Source organism: Manis pentadactyla, chromosome 15, assembly GCF_030020395.1.
Source record: "Manis pentadactyla isolate mManPen7 chromosome 15, mManPen7.hap1, whole genome shotgun sequence".
Classification (NCBI taxonomy): Eukaryota; Metazoa; Chordata; class Mammalia; order Pholidota; family Manidae; genus Manis; species Manis pentadactyla.
In genome coordinates, this window is record NC_080033.1 from 61,529,022 (window position 1) to 61,551,993 (window position 22,972).

The following is a 22,972-nucleotide window of genomic DNA, read 5'->3' on the forward strand; positions in this document are numbered from 1 at the left end:
TCTTGTTTTGAGCTCTGGTGGGTCTCTTTCATTCTTTGACAATTTTTAATCGCTACATAATACTCTGCTGTACAAATGTTCATACTTTATTCATCCAACACTCTAACATTAGACATTGCGGGGGCAGGCGGGGGCAGATTTTTCACTGGTATAGAAATGGAGCAACAAACATTCTTGTCAATACATTTTATTACCTGTCCTTTACTGGTACTTATGTCCCAGCCTAGGAACTCTAGGTCTTTAGAGTCTTTCATATATATCCCTTATTTTTATTACGGTTTCTAGCGATTTATCCAACTGATCAATCAGATATATGAAGAGGTATATTCAGTCCAATATTGTTTATAAAACTAACTCTAAGAGCAACCTAGATGCCCATCAGCAGGAAACTGGTTAAATAAAAGCTGGGGGAGTCCAGAGGAAGATGAAGAGGATAAAGTACATGTCTATTTCTTAAATCAGTGGAGATTCCATATATACAGTTATCAAAAGTTATTCTTTACTAGCATGTTCTGTGTGCCAGGCACCTCCTAATCATCACACATTATTTACTCACTTAATTCTCACACTGATCCTGAGACAGACACAACTGTGATCCCTGCTTTACAGCTGGGAAACTGGCTTTGTGGGCCTCAGGGCGGAGCCAGTAGGCTCGTTCCCAGGCCATCCTTCCCTGTGCCCAGCAGGAAGGCGGATGAGGGAAACTGGGTGATATTTCTGCGTTTATTTTGTGTAGTCTATGTAATTTTTCATTAACTTCATCATGGGAATAAAACTCTATTTTTTAAAAAAATCTCCCTTTCCTACCCTCAGGAAATGATCCAAAATATGAAGAAAATTCTGTGTCTGCAGATAAACACAGCAGTATTATTTATAACAAGGACAACTGGGCACAACATAAACATTTCACAATAATGTATGTTATATGGCCTTTAAAGATGTTTAATGCCACAGAAAATCCTTGAGCTAAAAGCAGATGTCACTTCACAAATATCATCTCAAACACATAGAGAGCGCCCTCCGGAGGCAAGGACAGGGCTGGAAACGAGACCCGGCACGCGGCGACTACCTCGGGGTCTGCGCCTTATTTCCCCTGCCTTTTACACTTTTCTGTATGTGCTCTCTAAAACATCTACCACAGTGGCTCTAATAATCACTTAAGCAATAAGTTTTTTCTTAAACTTATTAAAGCAAGTAAGTCCAGCAAACATAGGGGGACAGTCGAATGGTTGTGTGGGGACTGGCTGAGCAGGGAGGGCCCTGGGGACCCTGAGCCCCTCACCTGCTGCAGCTCCAGATGGCCCTTCCCCTGCCGCATGATGCTGCCCTTTTCCAGCAGTTCCTTCTGGGTCTTCTCAAACTCTTCCTTCCCCTGGGGGTGGGGGAGACACAAGGACTAGGCTGAGCTGGAAGCGCCCCACTGACTCAGTGGAGTGCAGTGAGGCAAGTGGCCGCCAGGTGGCGCTGCACATCGCACCAGACCCAGGGTGGGAGCAGCTTCCTGAGGAAACAGACCTCCTGGGCCTCCTTCACCCCGCCAGCCCGGGAAGGGGCTGGGCAGGCTTCCTGCGGCCACAGCCATCCTCCCTGCCCTGGAGGCCCCTCTGGGAATCACGCCCAAGTCCCTCCCCTGGGTGTACGGGGCCAGCCCACCTGTGCCTGACCCTGGACCTTGGCACCTGCTGGCTCAGCCGAGGATGCTTTTTCACCGGGACGTTCACTCTGCTGTGCCCAGGCTCTGCTTGGAGGCCCACCCCTCCTGCACCTGCCCAGCACCTTGTTCTATTTATGTCCCCCGTGCCTGGGAGCACCCAGCACCCTTGTCTTTGCTTGTTCTTGAGAATCCTTTTCTCCGAGCAGAATGGAGCCCCCGCCACGGTCACCGGAGAAGCCCAGCCCTGGAGGCGCCTGGAAGGAGCTCAGGGCCCCTGAGGACGTGGCCATGTCAACCCGGAGGCATGAGGTGAGGGAGGGAAGGGCTTCCAGGGGCCATATGGCCTGGAAGGTCAAAGTGACAGGAGGGTGGGGCTCATGGAGGCCCTGCTGGGCCCCAAGGTCAGTCCCTCAAGAGGGATGGGCTTCCCTGGGGGACCTGAGCGGGGGCACCCACCTGGAGGTGGACATAGTCGTAGTCCTCCATCCAGCCTCCTTCGCTGCTCTCGTACTGCCCATCTGGAGAGTCCTGGGAGGTGAACTTGGGGGGTGAGGGCAGAGGCCGGGACTGGATGCTGCTGGCCTTGTCAGTAGGGTTGGGGTGCAGGGAGCCTCCCCCCTCAGGCCCTGGGACAGGGGCCTTGGTCCGTCTGAAGAGCAGCGAGGCATTGCCATGCAGAAAGGAGGCCAGCTGCTTGGCATCCTCAGGCACAGCCCGTGAGCAGGCCACCAGGCGGTCCAGGTCTTCAGGAGTGGCCCCTGGGCCTCCCCGGCCATTGTCGAGGGCCTGACCATGGGCCACCAGTGTCTGGTACACGTCCTCCATCTTCTGCAGTTGCCGGCTAAGCTTGGCATGCAGCGTGCGGTCAGAAGTATGGGCAGCGTTGCCCACAGCGCCACGGGCAAACTCCAGCAGCTCGTGGACGGTCCCCTGGACAGCGACGACAGCAGCCCACAGGTCCTGTTCTGGGGGCTCCTGAGGCTCGGGGGCGCTGCGCCAGCCTCCACACCCACTGGCACTGCCTGCCAGGTCCAGCAGTTGGGCTACGGTGGCACTCACAGCCTGCTGCAGCCGTGCCAGGGCCTCCACGGCCACGTCCAGCTCCAAGGGCTCACGGCCTGGCACTGCCGCCTCCAGGGACGAGGCCGACTGGCTACTGCGTGAGCTGCCTGTGCTGGAGGCTGACAAGCGCTTGGCGTCGGAGGGGGCCTCGCGCTCAGCAGGGGGGGGCACCGCGTACACACTGTCGTTAGCTCCGTTGCTGTCGGCCGCCTCGGGGGCAAGAACTTGCTCGCGGGGCACGTCGTAGAGGGTGCCGGGGCCAGGCCGCCGCAAGCCAGGGGGCACGTCATAGAGGTCAGGGGCAGGGGGTGGCACGTCGTATACATCCTCAGCTGGCAGCGAGCCTGGGGTAGGTGTGGCAAGGACCAGTGGGTGGCGGGTTGGGTCAAATGGCTTGGCCTTGGCGAAGGCGGGCGGCACATCATAGGTCTCCTCTCGCAGCAGTGGACCGTCAGGCACATCCTTACTCACCGATGGAGGAATGTCGTATACCTGGGGGGCCGAGGGATGGTCATGGCTCCCCACCCATCTGTCCCAAGTGAGAGCCTTGGGGGTAGGACCCAGTCACACATACAGACCCAGGCTGGGTGCACACATTTATCATGATTCTTACCCACGCAGGTTATGATTAAGAGCCCAACTCTGGAGCCAGACCAAGTTCAAAATCCTGGCTCCACTGCTTACCAGCTGTGTGACCTAAGACAGGTGTGCACAACCTCTCTGTGCTTGTCTGCTCACCTATAAGATGGGAGAGCTTCCTCACATGTTTGTTGTAAGGCTTACAGGGGTTAATTCATTGCACAGCCACACTGAATGAGAGCTCAGCGATCGCATCATCACCATCAGGGCCACCACCACTGGTGTGTTCTCTGTGCTGTGGCAGGTCTTGGCTGCACTACCCGAGTGTTATATTCAGGGTGACAACACCCTGGTTCACCTGGGACAATAGTGGTCTGTGCTTGATGCCCCCCTGTAATTATCAGTTGCCCCTCTTTTGCTCTCAGACGTGTCTGGTTCCGATGATAAAGTCTATGGTGGCCTTGGTGATCCCTACTGACCCTCTCAGGAACCCCCTGAAGAAGGCCACAAAGAAGCCCTTTACAGACGAGGACGTGGAGGCTCAGGAGTGCTGTTTCCACACCTGTCACTGATTAAGTGAGGGGCAGAGCCAGGGTCTGGACTCAGGTCTGTGGATGTCCACCCCAGCACACACACTCAGTCGCACCCAGAACCCTGCCCCAGATGAGGCCTCAGCCCACAAGTCCCCAGCACCCCCCAGCTGCTCACGGCATGGTGGCTGGATGGCGGCAGGCCCTTCTCCACACTGGGGGGCACATCATACACGTCCAGCAATGGGTCCTGGCCATTGGGACCCTTAACTGCCATGGGGGGGGTGTCGTATACCTGGAGGCAGAAAAGGTGAAATGATATAGCTGCCAGGACAACCTGAGGGAAAGGAAAGAGCAGAAACCCCACAGCATCTACCCCAGGAGCACCCTGGCCAGGGCCAAGGAGGCCCAGTTCCCTGAGAAGGGCTGACCCCAGGACCCCTGGCCCTAGCACTGACACTTACCTCCTGGCCATACTGGCTGGGAAGCAGCCCCCGAACAGGGGGCACATCGTAGATGTCCTGGGACCCTGGGACCAGCAGGTGGCGTGGGATATCGTACTCGTCCTGCTCTGGCTGGGGGACCTCGAACACATAACCCTGCCCCACGCGGGTGGGCACCACCACCTGGAGACAGACAGCCCACTGTCACCACCGGGCCTGGAAGTCAGCCTTCAGGGTCCACCCTTGCCTCTTCAGGGAGATGCCACTCCCACAGGGGACCAAGGCATACAAGGGGGGAGCTCCCCAAGGGTGGGCTCAGAGGCACTCAAAGGCAAGGGGTTCCAACCATCCCTTCTTCAATGAAGTGCAGTGCTTGGGGAATACAGGGACCCCAGATTGTGTTTAGAGCCATATGGTTTTGGGCAGGAAACGTAAGTGGTCTCTACAGCAGGATAACCTGGAAGGTTCCAGAGGAGGGTGCCTGTGGGTGGACAGGAAGGGCCACCCTTGACTGTGATGATCCCAATGACACCTCCCAGGAGCACCCTCCTCAGAAGGGCCTGCAAAGCAAAGGGCTGCTCTGACTGCAGGACCCAGCAGCTACCTGCTGGCTCCAGGTCAAACGGAGGTTGGTGCCAGGCTGTGCCTCCTCGGGCTGGGTCCAGCATCCTGCCTTCCTTGTACCCCTGCACATCTTGGAAGGACTCCTGAGCACAGGGCCACAAGGGCTCCCACACCTCAGAGCCAGTTCTCAGGCAGATGAAGGGACCAAGCTGTTTTGGAAAGTTGTGTGGGTATGAAGGAACAGCCAAATCTAGAACCAAGACCCCAACGCCCCACAGACCACGCCCACAGGGTCGCCAGCCCAGAGAGGAGGCCAGTCCCTTCCCCTCCCTAGTGCCCTTCCCTTGGCGCAAGGTCAAGGGCAGCGAGCTCAGCCCTTCACACCAGCACCCTATCTGGAAGGGGCAGCCCAGCCCAGCAGGCAGGCAGTGCTTGTGGGCAGCCTCCTTCTCCGCAGGCAGCCTGGCCTTCTGGGACGGGGGCCTGGGGGAGAGGTCAGCCCCAGAGGCAGGGCCAGCAGGATCTTCTAACCCAGCTCAGGGCACACCTCCCCTAAGGCTCCCTGCTCAGCTCTTCTGACAGAAGGCCTTTTGTTCTCTAGTCAAAGGGGATGTCTGGAACACCGTTGACTCAGAACCTCCTCACATACATCCCCAGGGGCAGCAGGGTCCAGGCAGGGCCTGCCCTTGGGCTCAACACCCACAGGACCCTGTAACTCATCCCTCCTGTATCAGCTTACTAAAGTTACTTTCGTTGTGTATTTTTACTTTGGTTACAACTTTGTACATGCTTGCACCAGGCCCCCAGGACAGCCGCAGCCAGGTCCACATGCCTGTGTGCGCCGGAGGGTGCAGGCTCTCTGTGTACACGGCGGGCACCCCAGGAGCAGCAGGGTGCCTCCTAGAAGCCTGGGCATCAGCACTTTTCTGATCAGCCCAGGGACTGGCAGAGCTTCTGCCTATGCATCCTGCCTTTCTCCCGTGCAGCGCAGGGAGCCAGCGGCAGACAGGGGGCCTCTCAGGCCGGCTCTCTGTTGCTGGCTGCTGGGCGAGCTGGCAGCCGTGAGCTTCTCTGTGGGGTATTCCCCGCCCCCCACGCCCGCCCCAGCGTGTCTGGGAGTAGAGTTGGCGGCCCTCCCCAAACTCATCTCCCTCCAAGCCCCAGACTTGAGTCTCCTCCAGGGCTATTTTTAGATGCTGGAACCTGCCAACAGCAGGGCAGGCGGGGGCTGGTGGGACGTGGCAGGTTGGCGGGGCCTTGAGGCAAGGCTGGAGGAATCTCCAGGCCCTGCTGGCCTCCAGGAGGCAGGTGAGGACCCGGCCCCATAGAGAGGGGTGTGCACCCGCTGGCCCTGTGCCCCGACAGGCCCTCTCTGTTGTGCAGGTGACATGGCAGGGAGCAGAGAGAAGGGCTCCTGGTCGGACCCCAGGCCAGGCCGGGCAATTGGCAGCTTGCCACTCCTGTGGCTGAGCTGGTGATAGCAAACAGCCGTACTGGTCAACACATGTTTTTCTATCAGAAAAAAACAGTCAGGCAGCCACCACGGGGGACAAGGTCATTAGGGAAACCAACTCTAGAGAGCTGCTGAGCTGCTAATCACGGGCCACACTGCTTGGCACCTACGGCTCCATGCATAGGACCAGGGCACATATCTCAGTGGTGCAGCAGACACACAGAGGTGGAGAAGATGGACAGATGGACAGGGAGACCCGGCAGGGCAGGGTGCATTGGCACATTTGCAGAGCAAGAGTGGAAAGTAAGGCCACAGGCTCCCAAGATCCGCTGGGGAGGACTAGCTGTAGCCACATTCCAGCTGGGCCCTGGCCACCTCTAAGCAGCCCGGCTGCTGGTCTCCCCTTCCACAAAGTGGCCACCAGCCCACGTGACCCGCTCCCTGTGGCACCCCAGGCCCACCCTTATCTCGGAACCTTGGTTCCCTCCACGGGGTAATGGGGCACAGCCGGCGTGCTGTGGGACAGTGGGTGGCCATCTGACCTCTCATTGAGTGAGGGACACGCTTGACATGCGCCCCTCCCAAGCCCTGGGCTCTCCAGGAGGAACAGGACTGAGTTCACTGCGGCTCCCCTGGCGCCTGACCCAGCACCACAGCTGTGTCCTTGGGCATATCTGTCCCTTGACCCAGAGGCACCTCCCCCAAGAGAGACCTCACAAAAACACCTCCCCCTCTGGGGGCCCCACCTGCTTCTGCCCTCAGCTTCCTAAAGCCACATCCCAGCCCAAAGGGTCCTAATGGCACAGCATAGCCCTGACCTCTCCTAGTCACGCAGGCCACTATGCTCCAGGTATCTGACCTCTCCTGGCCACTGGCCTCACCACTGGCCATAAGACTTCCTGGGTGCCAGAGCCCCACCCACCCATAGTCCTGGCAGGGTCCCTCTTCCGCCCAGCTGACGTCTACCCTTGGAACCATCCCACACTTCTGAAGGAAGAGAGAAGCACAACCTTGAAATGTGGGCCCCGATGCCTAGTTCTTTGAAACAGAGACACAAGTAGCCAAGAACAGCTGTGCACCCACCCCCAGGGAGGGGGCAACACTGCAAATCAGGGCAGCCATCAGAGCCATGCTTAGAGACCCAAGAAAATGCTTTTAATATCTAATGTTGGATTTATAACCTCAGAATGCAAGACTGTGTATAAATCTGTGAAAGATGAAGAGAGAATATGTTAGACAAAACATGCCAAAATTTCCCACTGATTCTCTTGATTGGGGATCTCATCTCTAGGCTTTTTCATATATGATGCATTTTCTATGACAAATAAGCATCACTTTCTGGGGTGTGTGCAGAACGTGGACCATGTGTGACTGTGAATAAGTATGTGTGTGTGTGTCGGAGCGTGGACTATGATCTGTCCCGAGACTCGCCAGCCAGCACTGCTCCTGCCATGTCCCCACGGGACAGGTGCTTGCCTAGCAGGGCTCTGCTTCTCCCCCTCGAGCCATCTTGGGCACAGCCCCATCCGGGCTACCCAGGCCGGCATGACATGCTTCTGCCCCCAGCCCATCTCTGGGCAGGCAAAGAACAGGGAGGGCAGGTTGTGGGAACCAGTGACCCAGGGTGCCCAGGTGGCCAGTGTGCACGGAGCCCCAGCAAGTCAATGACCTCTGGCCAGATCTCCTGGCCACCAAGCTCCACTGTGGGCAGGGTAACACTACCAGCCAACCACTGCCCAGCTGGCATGGGCAAGGCTCACACCTCTGCCCTGAGCTGGCTCTGAGGACAGAAGCTAAGAACCATGGGGCCTGGCTTCCCCTCTGGACAGCCTCCTTCCTACCAGCAGATAGCCTTGGGGGTGTAGGTGCACGGGCAGGCCTGTGTGTGCTGGGCTCGGAGCCTGTCCCCCAGCCTGGCATCCTGCCAGCAACAGCCCACAGGGGCTTAAATCATAGTCTTTCTCAGGGGACCTCCACTCTGGCAACCCCACAGGCAGTGTCCTCCCCACAGCCACTCTCCAGGACCGGCCCACTAACATACCCCAGAAGAGGAGAGGAGTTAAGCACATGTGAGCCAGGGATGACAGAGGATGCCCCCCATCATCCAAGGGGCTGATGCACACACCAAAGGCCTGGTGGGAGGCCCAGGCATGAGGTGACTGGCCTCTCCTGCTTGTCCTGCTGGCCAGGATGCAGGCATGCTAGCTGGAGCTTCCCTGACAACCATCCTGGTCCAGCAGACACAAGCCCTAGGTCAAGGATGGCAGAGCAACAAAATAGGAGAAGCGCGGTCCCTGATGTCTGAGCACAGCTCCCCTCCAAACCATGGTACATGAGAAAGAAAAGCCTCTGCCATTCAGCCCATTCTCTGGGGTTTCAGCCACTCTCCCTGAAACGCTGCCCTGCACCCCATGATCGCTCTCTGGCCTTCAAGCGCTGCCCTGTTCCTAGCCTTCTCTTTCCTGGGCTCCCTGCTGCAGCCTGCCCTTTGATGCTGCCCTCCCCATGCTGTGGGCAGAATGACTTTACTAGGATGTGGGTCAGGAGGTCACTCCCCCTTAGAGCCCTCAGTCTTCTCAGGAGGCATCAGTGCTTCACCAGGTAGCAGGCCCCTGGCAGCCTATCCCTAGTCTGCTGTTCAGGCCTCATCTGCCAGGTCCTGCCTGCCCAGAACGCAGATGCTTTCCACAGACACTTTCCTTTGACAGGCTGTGTTCTCTGCTGGTGACACCCTCCCACTGGGGTTTGTCTGCTGAAGGCCACCTAATGGTCCAAAGCTAGCTTAGGTGTCTCCTCTGGGTTGCCAACCTGTTCATACCCATTTTCAGCAGTCAAATGAACACATTCCCCAGACACTCATCTCCCACCTTAGCCCTAGACCAAATTCGCAGTCACTGCTGGACCACAGACTTCAAGGGTACTTGGCTGAGTCCCACTGGGCCCAGAAATGAGGGCATGGGAAAAACCTGCAGAGGGGCTGCCCAGCCACACTAGGGTGGCCTTACCTTTGCAGGTGGCTTCGTCCCCTCCCAGCTGCGCGCATCCATGGATGGTGGGACCTGGTAGATGTCGTGCCCTATCCCAGCAGAAGGTGGCACCTGGTAAATGTCCTGGGTGGGGCTGCCTGGCCCTGGAGGCACCTGGTATAGGTCTGGGGCAGGGCTGGGAAATGGGTGATGGGGCATCTTATTGGAGAATGTGGTCGTCTGCTTAGCAGGGGGAGACTGGAACTGTGGACTGGGCCCAGGAGCTTGGTAGAGGGCTTGCTGAGTCTTGCTGGGGTTGGGCACCAGGTAGACACTGTCGGGCTGGGGTTGGTATGCAGCAGGCAGCATGGGCGTGTACTGGGCAGCTGGGGCATGGAGGCCAGGCTGGGGTTGGGCTGAGGTGGCTGGCGGGCCGGGGCCGGGCCCTGCTGGCTTCTTGTTGTGCATGCCCACCAGGATCTTGAGGCGATTCCCAGGCACGATGCCTTGGCGCCCGTGCAGAGAGCACAGCCACCAGCCATCCAGGCCCTGTGTGTCCCGCTCCAGCACCGTCATGATGTCACCTTTGCGGAAGGAAAGCTCATCTGGGGACTCAGCCACATTGTCGTAGAGGGCTTTGGCCAGCACGTTCTGGGGAGAGAGGACAGAGGTGGGCATGAGGGCAGGGGACGTGGGCCAGGGGACACTGACAAGTCACCCAGTCCCCCCACCCAGGCGTAAGGTGGACATGTGCCCTCCGTCCTGGGAAAGGAACGAAGGAGGCTTTGCCAAAGCTCTTGCAGAAAGGCCCAGCCGGCCCAGTTTTTGCAAATAAGCCTGGATGATGAGGCAAAATCCTGTTGACTGGAGCCACCATCTACACTCCAGGGGCGGCCCTCTGGGTATTCTTAAAACCACTCCACAGTCACACTACGACAGGACCGACACGGGAGGTAATAATAATAAAGAGCACAAGGCTCTGGGCAGAAAACAGGATGTGCACTTGGCCTGCTCCAACTCAGGGGTCCTGCTGCCATGCCGGTGCGGTCAGCCAAGAGGAAAGAGAGAAAGGGAGTGGGGAGGGGACACTTGGTCATGTGCAGACCTTATGATCATCCCCGCAGAAGTCCCAGCAAGGAGACTCTGTAACCAGTGAGAGAGACATGCCATGGAAGAGATCGCACAGTACCAACCAAAGCTACAAGTTACCCAGGAGTTAATCTCAAGTGAAGACCACAGGAGAGGAGGCCTCAGAGGAGAGAATGGTTGCGTTCTGTCAAGGGCTCAAGGAGAACCTGAATGAAGGGGACTATGCACCAGGTTCATGCCGGCGAGACTACGCAGTGCAGAGCCAACCACCCAGGCGTACCTAAAAATTTACAATTATAATAAAGATGCCAGCAGGACCTTTTTTTGTTTAAAGAACGTGACCAAAGAAAAAGAATCCTTTTAGACTTAACAGGGGGAATAGAGGTCCGAGTATAAGCAGGTTAATTCTGAAAATGAAATGCAGAGGGGCACTCTCTCTCCCAGCAGTGAGGGGAAGGAGGGGCCCGTGTCAGAGATGATGTGAGGGAAACGCACTCACTGCAGGAAGAAAAAGCAATCTGGGCACTCACCTCACATTATAAACAACAGACAACTGAAGACCTACATGTGAAAGGTGCAAGTCCAGAGCTAATGAAAAAAAAATTGTGGGGGGAAGAAAACACACAACAAAACCCCCAAAGCACAAGCTTAAGGTAACAACAACAAAACAAATAAACGATTCAACCTCATCAAAGTGAATGGTTTTTTGTTGGATGGGCAACACTACAAAGCTGACAGGGTGGCAGGTCACCACATGATGGCAAGAGAGTGACCAGTCTAGAATCTGGAGGCACTCCTACTAATCAGCAAGGAAAAGACAAGAACCCCAACAGAAAAGCAACAGAACGTGAGGAGTGCGTTCTCCGGAGGGGGAACAGAATGGCACACTGCCACGGAGGACGCACCCAGTTCCAGCCGGCAAATTGGGACCACCGCGACTCTGCTCTGTGCTCTCCTGGGCCAGGCAGCTGGTGAGAAATGTCAGCCACATCCTCCTGAGTTAGAGTGACAAACAGGAGACCTACAGACAGGACCCTTTACCTAAGTGTTAGAAACATCTACAAGACAACTGTTTCTCACAGACATTCGTCCAAGGTCAGATTCTAGATGCATACTAGCATGGGTGCTTTTGGAAAAGGGATGGGAATGAGACAGGCATCAGGAATAAATGGGTAAAATAAAGCAAAACGGGATAAGGGTCTCATACAGACTGAGGGTGGCCAAAGAAGAGCAGCCCCCAGCCGGGCTCTTTACCCCTGGCAATTCTCACAGCGACTCCAGAAGCGGGTGCTGCTAAGGCGCTCCATCTGTCAGTAGTCCTCCTGGAGAAGGGTGTGCATTCCCCAGCACCACGAGGCTCTGCAGCCAAGTAGCCTGTGCAGGCCCTGGGGGCTATGGTGTCAGAAGCAGGGGGACCACACGCCGGCAGACACTGAGCCAGTGGGCCCAGAACCTCACTAGGGATAGAGATCCCAGGTGAGGGGACCCCTGCATTGCCAGTCCTCAGGACCTGCTGCCACTGCACTTTCTGAGGGTATCAGGCTCAGGCTGGACCCAGAGGTATCACAGAGGGTCCCCAGCTGGAGGGCCAAGGTGGGTTCCAGCAAAGGGCAGGATTGAAGAAGGCTGGGCTGCCTTGGCATCCTAGGGCGGCAGAGAGCTTGGTGGCGCTCAGCAGCAGCCCAGGCCTTACACATGGGGATGCCAGTGGAGAAGACAGGGCCAGGCCTCAGCTCTGGCTGCCCTCCTCAGAAGCTCCTGGGGACAGAGAGGAGGAGGGTGAGGCCTTATCCAGGTTCAGGAGGCCCCTCCTCCCTCCAGCATCAGGGGCGACAAAGTGCCCCTCTGAGCTCCATGTCCTCTCCCAGCACACTGAGGATTAAGGAGGACCAAGCAGCCCCAGGGGAGGCCCATGTGCCAGGACTGCACACTGAGATCCCAGGGAGCATCATTTGGAAGCCCACTTCTGCAGAGCAGCTCAGAGCCTCTAGCTCCAGAAAGGGCCAGAGGCCAGAAAGCTGGGAGCCAATAAGGACAAGGCCAGGGGAGGAGTGAACCCAGGCAAGCGGCTCGCAGCAGGCAGAGCAGGCAGACTCACCCAACGCTCAGGTGAGCACAGGGCAAAGGCCCTCGGGACTGCTGGCTGCTGCAACACTGTCCGCACCATGGTTACCAGTCATAAATGCACTGAAGCGAAAATTATGCCTCAATAAAACATCACTCAAACTTTAAAAATGGGGAAAGCAGTAAGAATAACAGTGTTAACATCTGAGACAGTGGGGGATGCTTTCTCTTCCTGTTTTTCAGAATTTTTCAATTTGTATTTCATGAGTGTTTCTTGGCTTTGGGTTGAGAAAATACACGTCCTGAAAAAGGGAAGAGTGGACTACCTCCTAGGCTCCAAGAAAAGATGGAACAGAGAAGGCTGAGCAGGTCTAGAGGCCAGAGCCCCGAGCAGCAGGCACAGGCAGGGTCTGTCCTGCAGCCCACCGGGGCTCACGGGCCCCATCCCCTGGCTGCCTGCAAGAAAAGCAAGTTTCCCAAATATGGCCTGCAGCCTGTCTCAGGGAATCACATCCCGTCAGGGGGTGGGATGCTGCCCCCTCCCACTGACCCCAGAACACTGAGCTACCCTGCTGGGTCTCCCCAGCCCCTGCCCTAGTGACCACAGGAAGTGCCAGCAGAGTGAGTCACAGGAAAATTCCCCTCAGGCCCAGCCAGAGGGGGCGGGTGCAGACAGAGGGGACTGCCCTCAGAGGCCCCTCACCTCTTGGGAGGAGGGCAGCCCAGGAAAGGCTGGCAGAGGGGCCTCAGCCAAGCCCCCCAGGCAGAGCTGGGCCCTCGGGGAGGCTGGAGAGCTCTGCAGAGGGCTAGGAGCAGCAGGGGAGGGGGACAGGAAAGGGAGAAGGGTCTGCCTCGGTCAAGGAGAGCTACTGGGGCCTCCTACTCCCAGGGTGGCCAGTCCCCACCCTCTCAGTGTGAGCTCACTGAGCCATGGAGGCCAACTTTGGCTGCAATTGTATAGTCTGGGGTGGCCAGAGCCAGGCTGGGAAGTACCTCTTTGGCTGGGCACGTGGCACTGGGCGCCTGGCACCAGGAGCTCCTCTGCTTGCGTCAGCTGCTGCCCCCAGAGCCCGAGGCAGCCTCTCGGCAGCCCAGCCTGAGTCCTGGGCACTGCTGGCGCCGGAGCAAGAGCTCCAGCTGGCCGAGCACCCCCCTCCTTTGGGCCTCTCGGCCTCCCCAGCTGCTAAGAGAAATGTTCCTCCCCCCTTCTCTCTGGAGTCACCCAGCAGCAGCTAAGACCCAGACCCAGGCCTGGTGCTCCTTCCCACCACTCGCTGACCTGAGGCCAGTCTCTGAGCCTGTCTGCATACCCAGATCCCCTGGGCTAAGGGGACAGCCCTGGCTTCACAGGACTGTTCTTTTGTTTAACAAAAAATTTGCTTGGTTCCTGCTCTCTGCCAGGTGTTGGGCCCAGCTCTGCAAGACAAATACAGGCCTAACTCGACCAGGCCCCTGTCCACATGGGGCTTACACTCCAGCAGGGCAGAAAGACACCAAACAATCTACTAGGGTTGGGGGGAAAATGAGGTACCAAAAATAATGTGGGGCAGGGCCATGGCCCATAGGGTGGTCAGAGATGGCCTTTCCAAGCGGGTGACATTTCAGGTGACTCATGAAGAAGGAAAAACAGGTAACCTTGAAACCAGCCAGGGATGAGCATGTGGGCAGAGGACAGACGTGAGCCAACGCACTGGAGCAGGAAGAGGCTGGAGGGAGCTGGGGTTGTGGCCCTGGAGATTCAGATGGGCCAGAGCCAGGCACCTGCAGACTGCCTTGGGACCATTCGTGCAGAGCTTAGTGAACGTCATTAAGCGGCAGCACCCCACGACAGGATAAGCCTAGCTGAGCACACTACCCACGCATTCCTGCCCTGGACATGCTCCCCAGGACCCAGTGTTTGCCCCGGCTTGGAAGAGGAGCCAGTGCCCCAGAGCCTGCTGCTGGCCAGTCAGGTACTTCCCCCACAGCTCAGGGGGTGGGGGTGGGGGTAGCACACTGTGGCCTCTCAGAGGAATGCACCACCAGGGGGCCATCCAGTCCAGGCACAGGCTGCAGGCCATCTGTGCCCAAAGTGCCACGGAGACTTCTGCCTGATTTGTCTCTGGCCACCTCATTCCTGCCTTTAGGAAGCTTCCGCTGTGTTCTACTCCTCCTTCACGACACAACTCGGGCATCACCCCTCCAGGACGGCTTCCCTGTCTTTTGTTGGGCACCTGCTCTCTGCAGCTACACCATGAAGTGCTGAACAACACATCTTGTTATTGCCCACTTCATGCCCTCCACCCCAGGCGTCCAGGGTGGGAGCGGCCCGCCTCCTTAGCATGGAGCCCCCGGGCCCTGCATACCAGGCCTGTCTCCAAACAGGCAGGCTCAGGCAGATGCCCTCCTCCTAGAAGGTGGTGTCCAGCCCTCCATGGAGTGCTGTGGCTACACCTGAGGGAGCCACAAAGGCCCTCTGTGGCTTGCTCACCCCTGAGGGAGATGGCAGAGAAGAATTCCCAGCCCAAAGCCAACACTCCCTTGGTAGCAGCCTGCCAGCCAAGTCCACTCAGAACAACACCCTGGCTGTTGCGTATGGGAGCTGACAGGACTGCCCCACAGGCCCTGCCTGACTGTGAGAATGGCCCTCATTGTGTCCTGGTGCCCTCTGCACGCTAGGCTCGTGGAGCGGGCAGGCTCTCAGACAGAGCAGCTGGGCCTTGGTCGCAGGGTGGAGGGGGCCACATGTCTGGGAGGACCACAGCCACCTGATGGGTATTTGGGTCTCCCCCTCAGCTTCTGACTGGCTGCTTCCAGGAGCCCTGGATAGGCTCTGGGTATCCCTGAGCCTTGACTCTGGGGGCTACCTGGTGCTAAATGTGAGGAGAGAAAGGACTGACAGGTTCACAGCGGCAATAATAACGGCATGGACTCTGTCAGAGGCAGGCTCTTTGCATACCTCAACTACCTTTTAACCCAATGAGATACCATGATTACCTCCACCTTGCAGATGGGGAAACTGAGGCACAGGGTCACAGTCAGGAAACAGCAGGCGCAAACCTGGGCTCCACGATAAATTGGAGCTGGGTGGCTTCCAGAGTGACATTTGGGTTCATGGGGGCCAGGAGTGGAAACTTCCCAGGCCTTTTCCTCCCTGCCCTCCCCCTCCCCCTAGCCCGAAGCACAGAGCCTCACACAGTAGTCACTAGGGAAACACTAGTTCCCTTCATACCCAGAACTATCTCAAACATGGGCCAAGTTTATTTCTGGGGTACTCTGTTTGCTTGTCCCAAAGAGCCCCCACTGGCTAATGGATACAGGTCCAACACCTTGACTGGCAGGCTGTGCCTACAACCTCCACTCACTCATGTCCCAGAATCCCCCTGGATGGGCAGCAGCCACAGGCCCACTGGCCAGGGTACTCATCATCCCCTTGCCTACCTCCCAGGTTCCCAGGCTGGGCAGTGCCTCTTCCTTCCCAGATGCCCCCACACCTGTATCCTGGGCAGTGACTTAGCATCACCCTCCCCTAATCTTCCCAGGGCCAGGGTCTGGGCTCAAGTCCTTGGTGCTCAGCTGGCAAGGAGCAAAAGCATGGGCAAGGCCCTGCTCCAGAACCATCCCAAAGGAATGTCTGAGGCTCAGAGGACAAAGCAGGGGGCTGCATATAGGTCCTCAGCCCTATGCCTGACACTCAGCAGCCAGACAACAAGTCAGCTGAAGGACTAAAAACCTATCCACGGGCGGCCATTGTCAGAGGCCCCCTCAAACAAGCATGAGCCACAGCTTGCCTCGGCTACAGCAGCAATATCAGATGCCTTCGCGTCTGGGGCCAGCTCTTGGCCAGAAGGAGGCCCCTGCCCGCAGCCTCTGCCAGGTGCTGTCCTGGGAGGCTCGGCAGAGGAGGAAAGCTGGTGTGGGGGAGGCCCTCCTGCTGCAGGACATGGCACTGCAGCCCCCAATACACCATGAATGGTGGGACCAGGTAGGCCTGGGGCCAGAGCAGCAAGGAGCCCCTGTAGATGCTATGAGGGCAGAGCCCTCCGCCTTCCAGCCATTCCAATTGCTGACAGCTTGCAAATGGTCCTCAACCCCCCTAGAATGCTCACCACTGCCACCCGGCCCAGCAGACCCCAGACAGGCCAACTCAACCACCCATTGCTCTCCTTCCCTGTCCTTACAGCTCTGCTTGGAGGACACCCAGGATTCTTCAGGGGACTGGCTCATTCACTCTTGGGATTTGGTCTCTCAGGAAAGGACTCAGCATCAGGCTGACCTCTACTTTAGGGACAGCACCAGGCCAAGAATAGGGGTAATCCTGTCCCCAGCCCCAGATTTGCTACCATGGAGAGATGGAGACTGAAGGGCCAGCAGCAGGGACTTCTCTCTTTACAAGGCCTTGGTTTCTCGACTTTGACACCTGAAGCTCCTGCGGCTCTGCCACTCTCCAGTCCCAAATGAAAACTCTCAGCAGCCCTGTGAGCAGCACCATCTGCCTGAGCAGGAATGGAGGGAGACACAGTGGTGCTAAAAGCGGGGTTCTCCAGCTCAGAAAAAGTCCTAACACCTGATTTCTGGGGTGCACAGTGGAGAGGGGGGCCTGCCCTTCACCCTGAGCTCCTTCCACTCACTCCAGGCCAGTGCTTCTCCTGTCCTTAGAGGTGGGAGGGAGACCACCCTGCAATCCCTTATTTGGGGGCCCTAGGGACCCAGAGGACAAACCTGTGCAGTATCGTTGCTATAAAAGGATACCTATCACTCCGCCCCTATGTCTCACCCACCAAGTCTTACTCCAACACTGCCCCAGCCCCTCTGAGAAGCCTCCAGGGAAGCACACCCCCCTGCTGGCTGGTTCTGGCTGCTCCAACTGGCCATGGGCTCCTGCTCTTTGGAGGCCAGGGAAGGAGCTCTCCAGGCCCAAGAGAAAAGAGTGGTGGAGTCACTAAAAGAACAATGGATGCCAGGAGGGGACCACAAAGGCGAAGCCCCGGAGCCAGAGCATGGGGCCATACCAGGAGTTCTGGATGAACATGTATAAATTCTGGATCCAGTTCTGGGAGAACAAGTACCTAAGTCCCTCCTGTGCCTCGGTGTCTCCATCTGTACCATTTGCATGACTGGCAGGAAGACCAGCTGGCAGAGGAGCCTTTCTGCTCACAAGGATGCCCTAGTGGCACTGCCCTTATTTCAACCCCTTGCCCAGGCCTGGGGACATGGTGCCAGCCCACAGCACTCACGCCCAGTTCAGCACAAACAGTAACATTCTCCTGGAGCTGGGTGACTGTCCCGGCAGAATGCGGGGCTGCCCTACCCTGCCTCCGCCCAGCTACCACTGGGCTCCTTCCTTGCCCAGGGCAAGTGGGTAGGGGTGCTAGTGCCAGGACGGTAGGCCAGCAGCTCCTCCTAGACCTCCCTTCCTTGCAGGCTCCACCTGCGCCGGGCTGGCTCCTGTTCCTCCCAGCACCCAGCACACACTTACTCTTCTAGGCCTGTCAACACGCTGGAGACTGAAGGGCCATCCCTCGACCCTACTGTCAGCTCTCCAACCCACAAAGGCACTGGGCATCGGAGGGCCTGTCCCCCAGCCTAGGGGGAGGAGGGACACTCCTGGCCTGGCTGAAACCTGCAGGGAAGCCACAGCAAACCCAGTTGGTGCCTTCCAACCTAGACCCTTCCTCTCAGTAGGGGTGCAGGAAGAACTGTGTTCTCAAGACAGATAAGGCGGCAGCTGCTTGCAATCTGGGATCCGAGACCCCAGCATCTCCCCAGGCTCTAACCTGTCCACCCTCCCGGACCACCCCCAGCCCCCAGCAAATCTCAGCTTCTTCCATTCAACACGGCCTTGGGCCCTGTTCTCCAGCACGAGAAAGAGGGGCTGGGGGTCCGGGGCTGCTGACAACCCAGCGGCGGCCCGGGACTTCCACCGCCAGGATCCGGTTCCTAGCGCCTAACCAGGGAAGGTAAAGGCTGTGAAACGCCTGGCTCTGGCCCTAGAATCCAGCGCCGGCAGGCGGGATTAATCATTAACCCGCCCCGGGCCGGCGCTCCGGCTGCGCAGGCATCTCCGCGGAAGCCTCGACCTTGCTCACCCGGCCCTCAACTTCTAGCCTGGGGGCGGCGGCAGCCCCCACTCCAAAACACACAGAGGGACCCACGCGCGGCCCACCACCCCTCTTCCTGGAAGCCCACGCCTCCAGGCAGCTCACGGTCCAAGGGAACTCGGTCCGAGGAAACTGAGGCTCCGAGGCGGGGCGCGCAGGCCCAAGGTCACCCGGCAGGCGGCGGCCCGCGGGGGGAAAGTGGGCCTCGAGCCAGCAACTTTCCCGGATCCAGGAACTTTCCTGACGCACAGCAGCCCCTGAGTCTGGCCCTTCCAATGGACCCCGGGGCGCGCCGGCTGGGGGATCCTCCGCAGTCCTCGGCTCCGGGTGCCCCGGCGAGAGCGTGAGAGGCGTTCCAGAACTTCGGACCCCGGCCCGGTCGCGCCCCCTTGGGGGCTCCAGCGGCCGGCGGTTCCCAGGACCCGCGGCTCCGGCAGGAAATGCCACTCGTTTAACTCCTTCCCGCCTGGGCCCGCTCCGGCCGCGGGCAGGACGGTGGCCTCAAAGCCGGTACGCGGCCCCCGGCGGGCTCCCCCGGGCGCGGCCCCCGCCCGGCCGCAGCGAGCGGACCCCGGGCCGCACTCACCAGGTAGTTCATCGCGTCCCGCCGGCCCGGGGCCCCGGCTCCCCGGCTCCCCTCAGAGGCGCACACCGAGCTGCCCGCGCCGCGCGCTCTCCAGGCTCCGAGCGCCGCCGCCGTTCCGGTCCCCGTCGGGCTGCCTCAGCCCGGACGCCTGCCGCCGCCGCCGCGGCCCCGCCGGCCCAGCCCGGCTCCCAGCATGCCCGGCCGCGCGCGCCCATTGGTCGCTGTGACTCCCCATGCAAATGAGCCGCCGGCCCAGGGGGCGCGGGCGCGCGCCGCCCGGCAGGACCGCCCCCATCCCGCGCACCGGGCTCTAGGCCCCTGCGGGCTGCCAGGCTTCAAACCTACTTTTTCCAAAGGCACGTTCTAGTCCTCTAACCCGGGGGAGAACGCGCCTCTCCTCAAAGGCCTAAGCAAAGGCCACCTCCTCTGGGAGGACCGCTGGGATTGCCCCACTCCTCCAGAGTGCGCCGCTGCAGGCCCCAGAGGCTAGCCTCCGGTGGACTTCTGCCTTCCCCCCCACCAACCCCTGAGCATTCCGCCCGCGTCCGCTGGGCCGTCTGACTCAGTAGAAGGGTAAGGGACATACACCGGCTGGCAGAAAACTACTAATAAAGACCACCGCACCGACTCTAGACAGGCTTCCAGCGTAAGAGCCCCCGGAAATCAATACTCAAGGCAGGCAGGGTGGGTGCTCCGCCTAGTCTGTAACCCTGGGGGCGCAGAGCCGGGGCCCATCCCGTTCTACCAGACATAAGCTCGGGGCTCCAGGCCACCCAGGGACAATGGGCTCGCCATCTCCCTCCTTCACCACTGAAATGAATCCAGCCTCCCTGAAGCGCCCCACAGCCTTGATTCTGCCCCTAGCCAGTCCCTTAGTCAGCCCCGTCCACCTGTGCCCTTCCAGCAACATGGAGGAAGAGGGGCTTGCCGGGAATGAGGGGGAAGAAGAGCCACCACAGGGACACTGAGTGGACAGCTCCTCCTTGGCCTGAGCTAGGACTGTGACTGTCAGTGACTGTCACCCCAGGCAGCAGAACCAGAGTGTGTCAGAGCCCCTGAGTGCATCCAGGGTTGCCCAATGGTCTGCAGGAGACTGAGAACGGAACCCGCTCCAGAACCGGACAGTTCAGTGCCTTATCTCTGGGATCCTGGGCCAGTAAACACCTGGGCCACTTGCTGAGCATGTGGACACCACCGGGCAGTTGCAACGTGAGGGAAGCAATGGGGCAGACCCAGCTTTTCCCTACAGAGAATTCTCAGGCCTGGCCTATAAAATACACACAATCCCATGGCGGACCACAGCTGCCCCTCCACATGACACACACACACCTGAATCCCATGATCAGCTGCCTCAGCTCCTGGCTGGGTGTGCCACCTCAGGCAGCCCTCTCCCATCTGCAAACCAGAGGCTGGGCTAGGGCAACCCAAGTCTGGCTGGTTATAGGCCCCCTGGAGAGCTTGTTAAAAAAAAAAACAGAATCCTAGGTTCCCCCTCTATAACAGCTGGGTGTGGGGAAATTTAGACATCTGCATTTCCTCAAAGCTTTTTGGAGAACCGCTGGACAGAACTCCCAGCAGAGGGCTGGGGTGTGTCAGGAGCAATGGGACTTAGACACAGTGTGACCCAGAGTCTTCAAGAAGGAACAAGACAACTAGCTACCACCCTATGCTCTCCCCAAGACTGGCCCCCCTGTCCCCCTCAGAACAGCTCACTTCCCCACAGAAGGAGCCAGCTCTCAGGGAAATACCACCTAGGGCATCCTTTCTGCTGTTCCCAACAGCTGTGCCCCAAAGTCAGGCGGGAAGCTGTGGGCCTGCCCCTCCTAAACCCTGACCCTGCCCTCCACCTGGCTGGCATTGCAAGTTCCAAAAGATCAGATCGGAACCAACTGGGCCATGCACAGGCGCCCTTAGGCTTTCCTGGGGTCTCCACGCCTGCGGTAGAAAGGGGCGGGGACCAGGCCTCACAGCTGGGCAGTGCCCTGCTGGCAGCGCTCCAGGAAGGAGGTCTCTGCAGAGGTGGGCCGGGACACAAAAGACCTGGCCCTCAACAGTCTGGCCCTACTCAGTCCTAGCTGGCCTTGGGAGAGAGAAGTGCCTGGCTGGAACCAAGGGAACTGGAGACCCTCGCATCTTCAAGGCAGGATTAAAGTGACACTGGGGGCAGGGCTGCTGGTGTGGGCAGGCAGGCGGGGGAGGGGAACCCAGCTCAGGCACAGGCATTTCAAAAATTTGCTCCTTTTCCACTTAAACTCCCTCCCCCCAAAGCTTGTGCCTCCCAGAATGGCATTTCCGCTTTGTAATCAAGGCCCCAGGATCTGTGCCCCACTGTGCTGGAAGGAGGGTAGGTGGAGAGGGAGAGGAATGCCCGCTCCCCGGCCCTGGGGGAGGGGCACCTAGTGGGCAGGCCCTGGCTGGGGTGTGCTGGGGAGCAGAGCCTCCTGGGCTAGTTGCCAGAAGCTCTGATAATGACGCAGCCCCCAGGACAGCCTCGGTGCCAGCCCTGGGCCAAGGGCTCTATGACCATGTGCTCATTTCATGCCCACTGCGATCTGGCAAAACAGCCTTCATGATTAGCCCCATTTTCCCGATGAAGAGGTTGAGACCCAGTTTACTGCCCCTTGCCTCATCCTGCAGACTCTCAGCCACAGGAGCAGAGCTAATGGCCAAGGAAGGGATGGTGGGGTTGCTGGATAAACATCCACCCAACTGCCCTGCAGCTCCTTCAGGACAGGACGGAAAGGGAATGAAGGGCAGGGGCACTCAGAGACCCCACAGGGCAGGCAGCTATGACCCAAGCACTGCCCCAAACACAACTGAGTTCAGAGCTGGGACCCAGGACCCCTACCCCCATTCACACAGGTTCTACCCCATGCAGGGTGCAGGGGAATGGGTGGGCAGGGAGTGGAGGCCGCTGATGAGGACCAGCCTGGAGTGTTGCTGGGTGGAGCTGGTTGTCAGTCTCCCCAGAAGTGGCCTGGCATCTCCTGCCAGGCTGAGGAAGAGCTCACAAGCTTTGGAAGATGCCACAAACCCCTCCCCTTAGGGCCCAGAGAAGCTGTTTGTTCAGGGAACATGGTAGGCCCAGCATACAGGAACACTGGTTCTCATCTATTCATTGAAGTGGGGTGAGGGCTGCAGCTGATCCCAGGCCCTGAACAGGGAGAAGGCTCCAGCTCTCTGGGCTTTTTGGGTCTTGTTCTTCAGGTTAGATGCACTGCACAAAGAATTATTCTTGCTGTCGCCCAACAATGTTTGTTGTAGCATTTATAACAGCAAAAAAAAGGTGGAGTATAACCTAATGCCCAACAAGAGGGGATGTTTAGGCAACCACAGCCTCTAAATGGAGTATCTACAGCCCTTAGGACAGCCCCTTTCAAAGACTGAAGTCATGTAAGAAAACACCACGATAATGTGAAGTTAAAAGAGCAGGCTAACGCGGCCTGCACAGTGACTGCAAGCAGCCCCCTTCCCAGCAGCATGAGAGGGTGGCGGTATGGGTCAGCAGACAGCCAGCTCTGGGAGGGACAGTGGGAGAGGATTTCCTGAGGCCGGAGGTGAGTGCTGCCAGCCCCAGGACAGGAAGAGAGGATGGATCTGGAGGGCCACAGGGTGTTGACGCCTTCCGGCTGGGCAGCCACTCACATGGGCAAGCTCACAACCGGCCTGTAGTCAAAGCCAGCCTGCCTGGGCCAGGGTGCAGCGACCCTGTGGATGGCCCAGAAAAGCGGTGAGCCTAGCTGCATTGAGAACGGCTGTCACAGGCAGGACACCCCACACACCTGACCTCAGTCAGTCCTCACTTGCACCCTGAGGACCAGGACAGAACTACCACTACACGAGGCTCAGAGAGGGGCAACGCCTTGCCCAGATCACACCACCAGGAAGTGGCAGAGTTACAA

The 22,972-nt window shown here is 58.6% G+C and overlaps 1 protein-coding gene across 5 annotated transcripts in view; it reads right to left on the reverse strand.

Moving 5' to 3' along the window:
• BCAR1 (BCAR1 scaffold protein, Cas family member) overlaps positions 1–22,972 on the reverse strand; it is a 36,435-nt gene that overhangs the window by 4,303 nt on the left and 9,160 nt on the right. For 2 of the 5 annotated variants that reach the window (XM_057493557.1, XM_036909288.2), the window contains exons 2-6: positions 9,291–9,902; positions 4,290–4,451; positions 4,004–4,120; positions 2,111–3,208; positions 1,283–1,372 (exon numbers count right to left, since the gene is read on the reverse strand). In XM_057493557.1, the coding sequence (XP_057349540.1) occupies positions 1,283–1,372; positions 2,111–3,208; positions 4,004–4,120; positions 4,290–4,451; positions 9,291–9,902 (2,079 nt within the window). Of the gene's footprint in view, positions 1–1,282; positions 1,373–2,110; positions 3,209–4,003; positions 4,121–4,289; positions 4,452–4,872; positions 5,042–9,290; positions 9,903–19,070; positions 19,231–22,972 lie in introns of those variants that run through there. The other 3 variants (XM_036909287.2, XM_036909290.2, XM_057493558.1) reach the window with 3 other exon arrangements.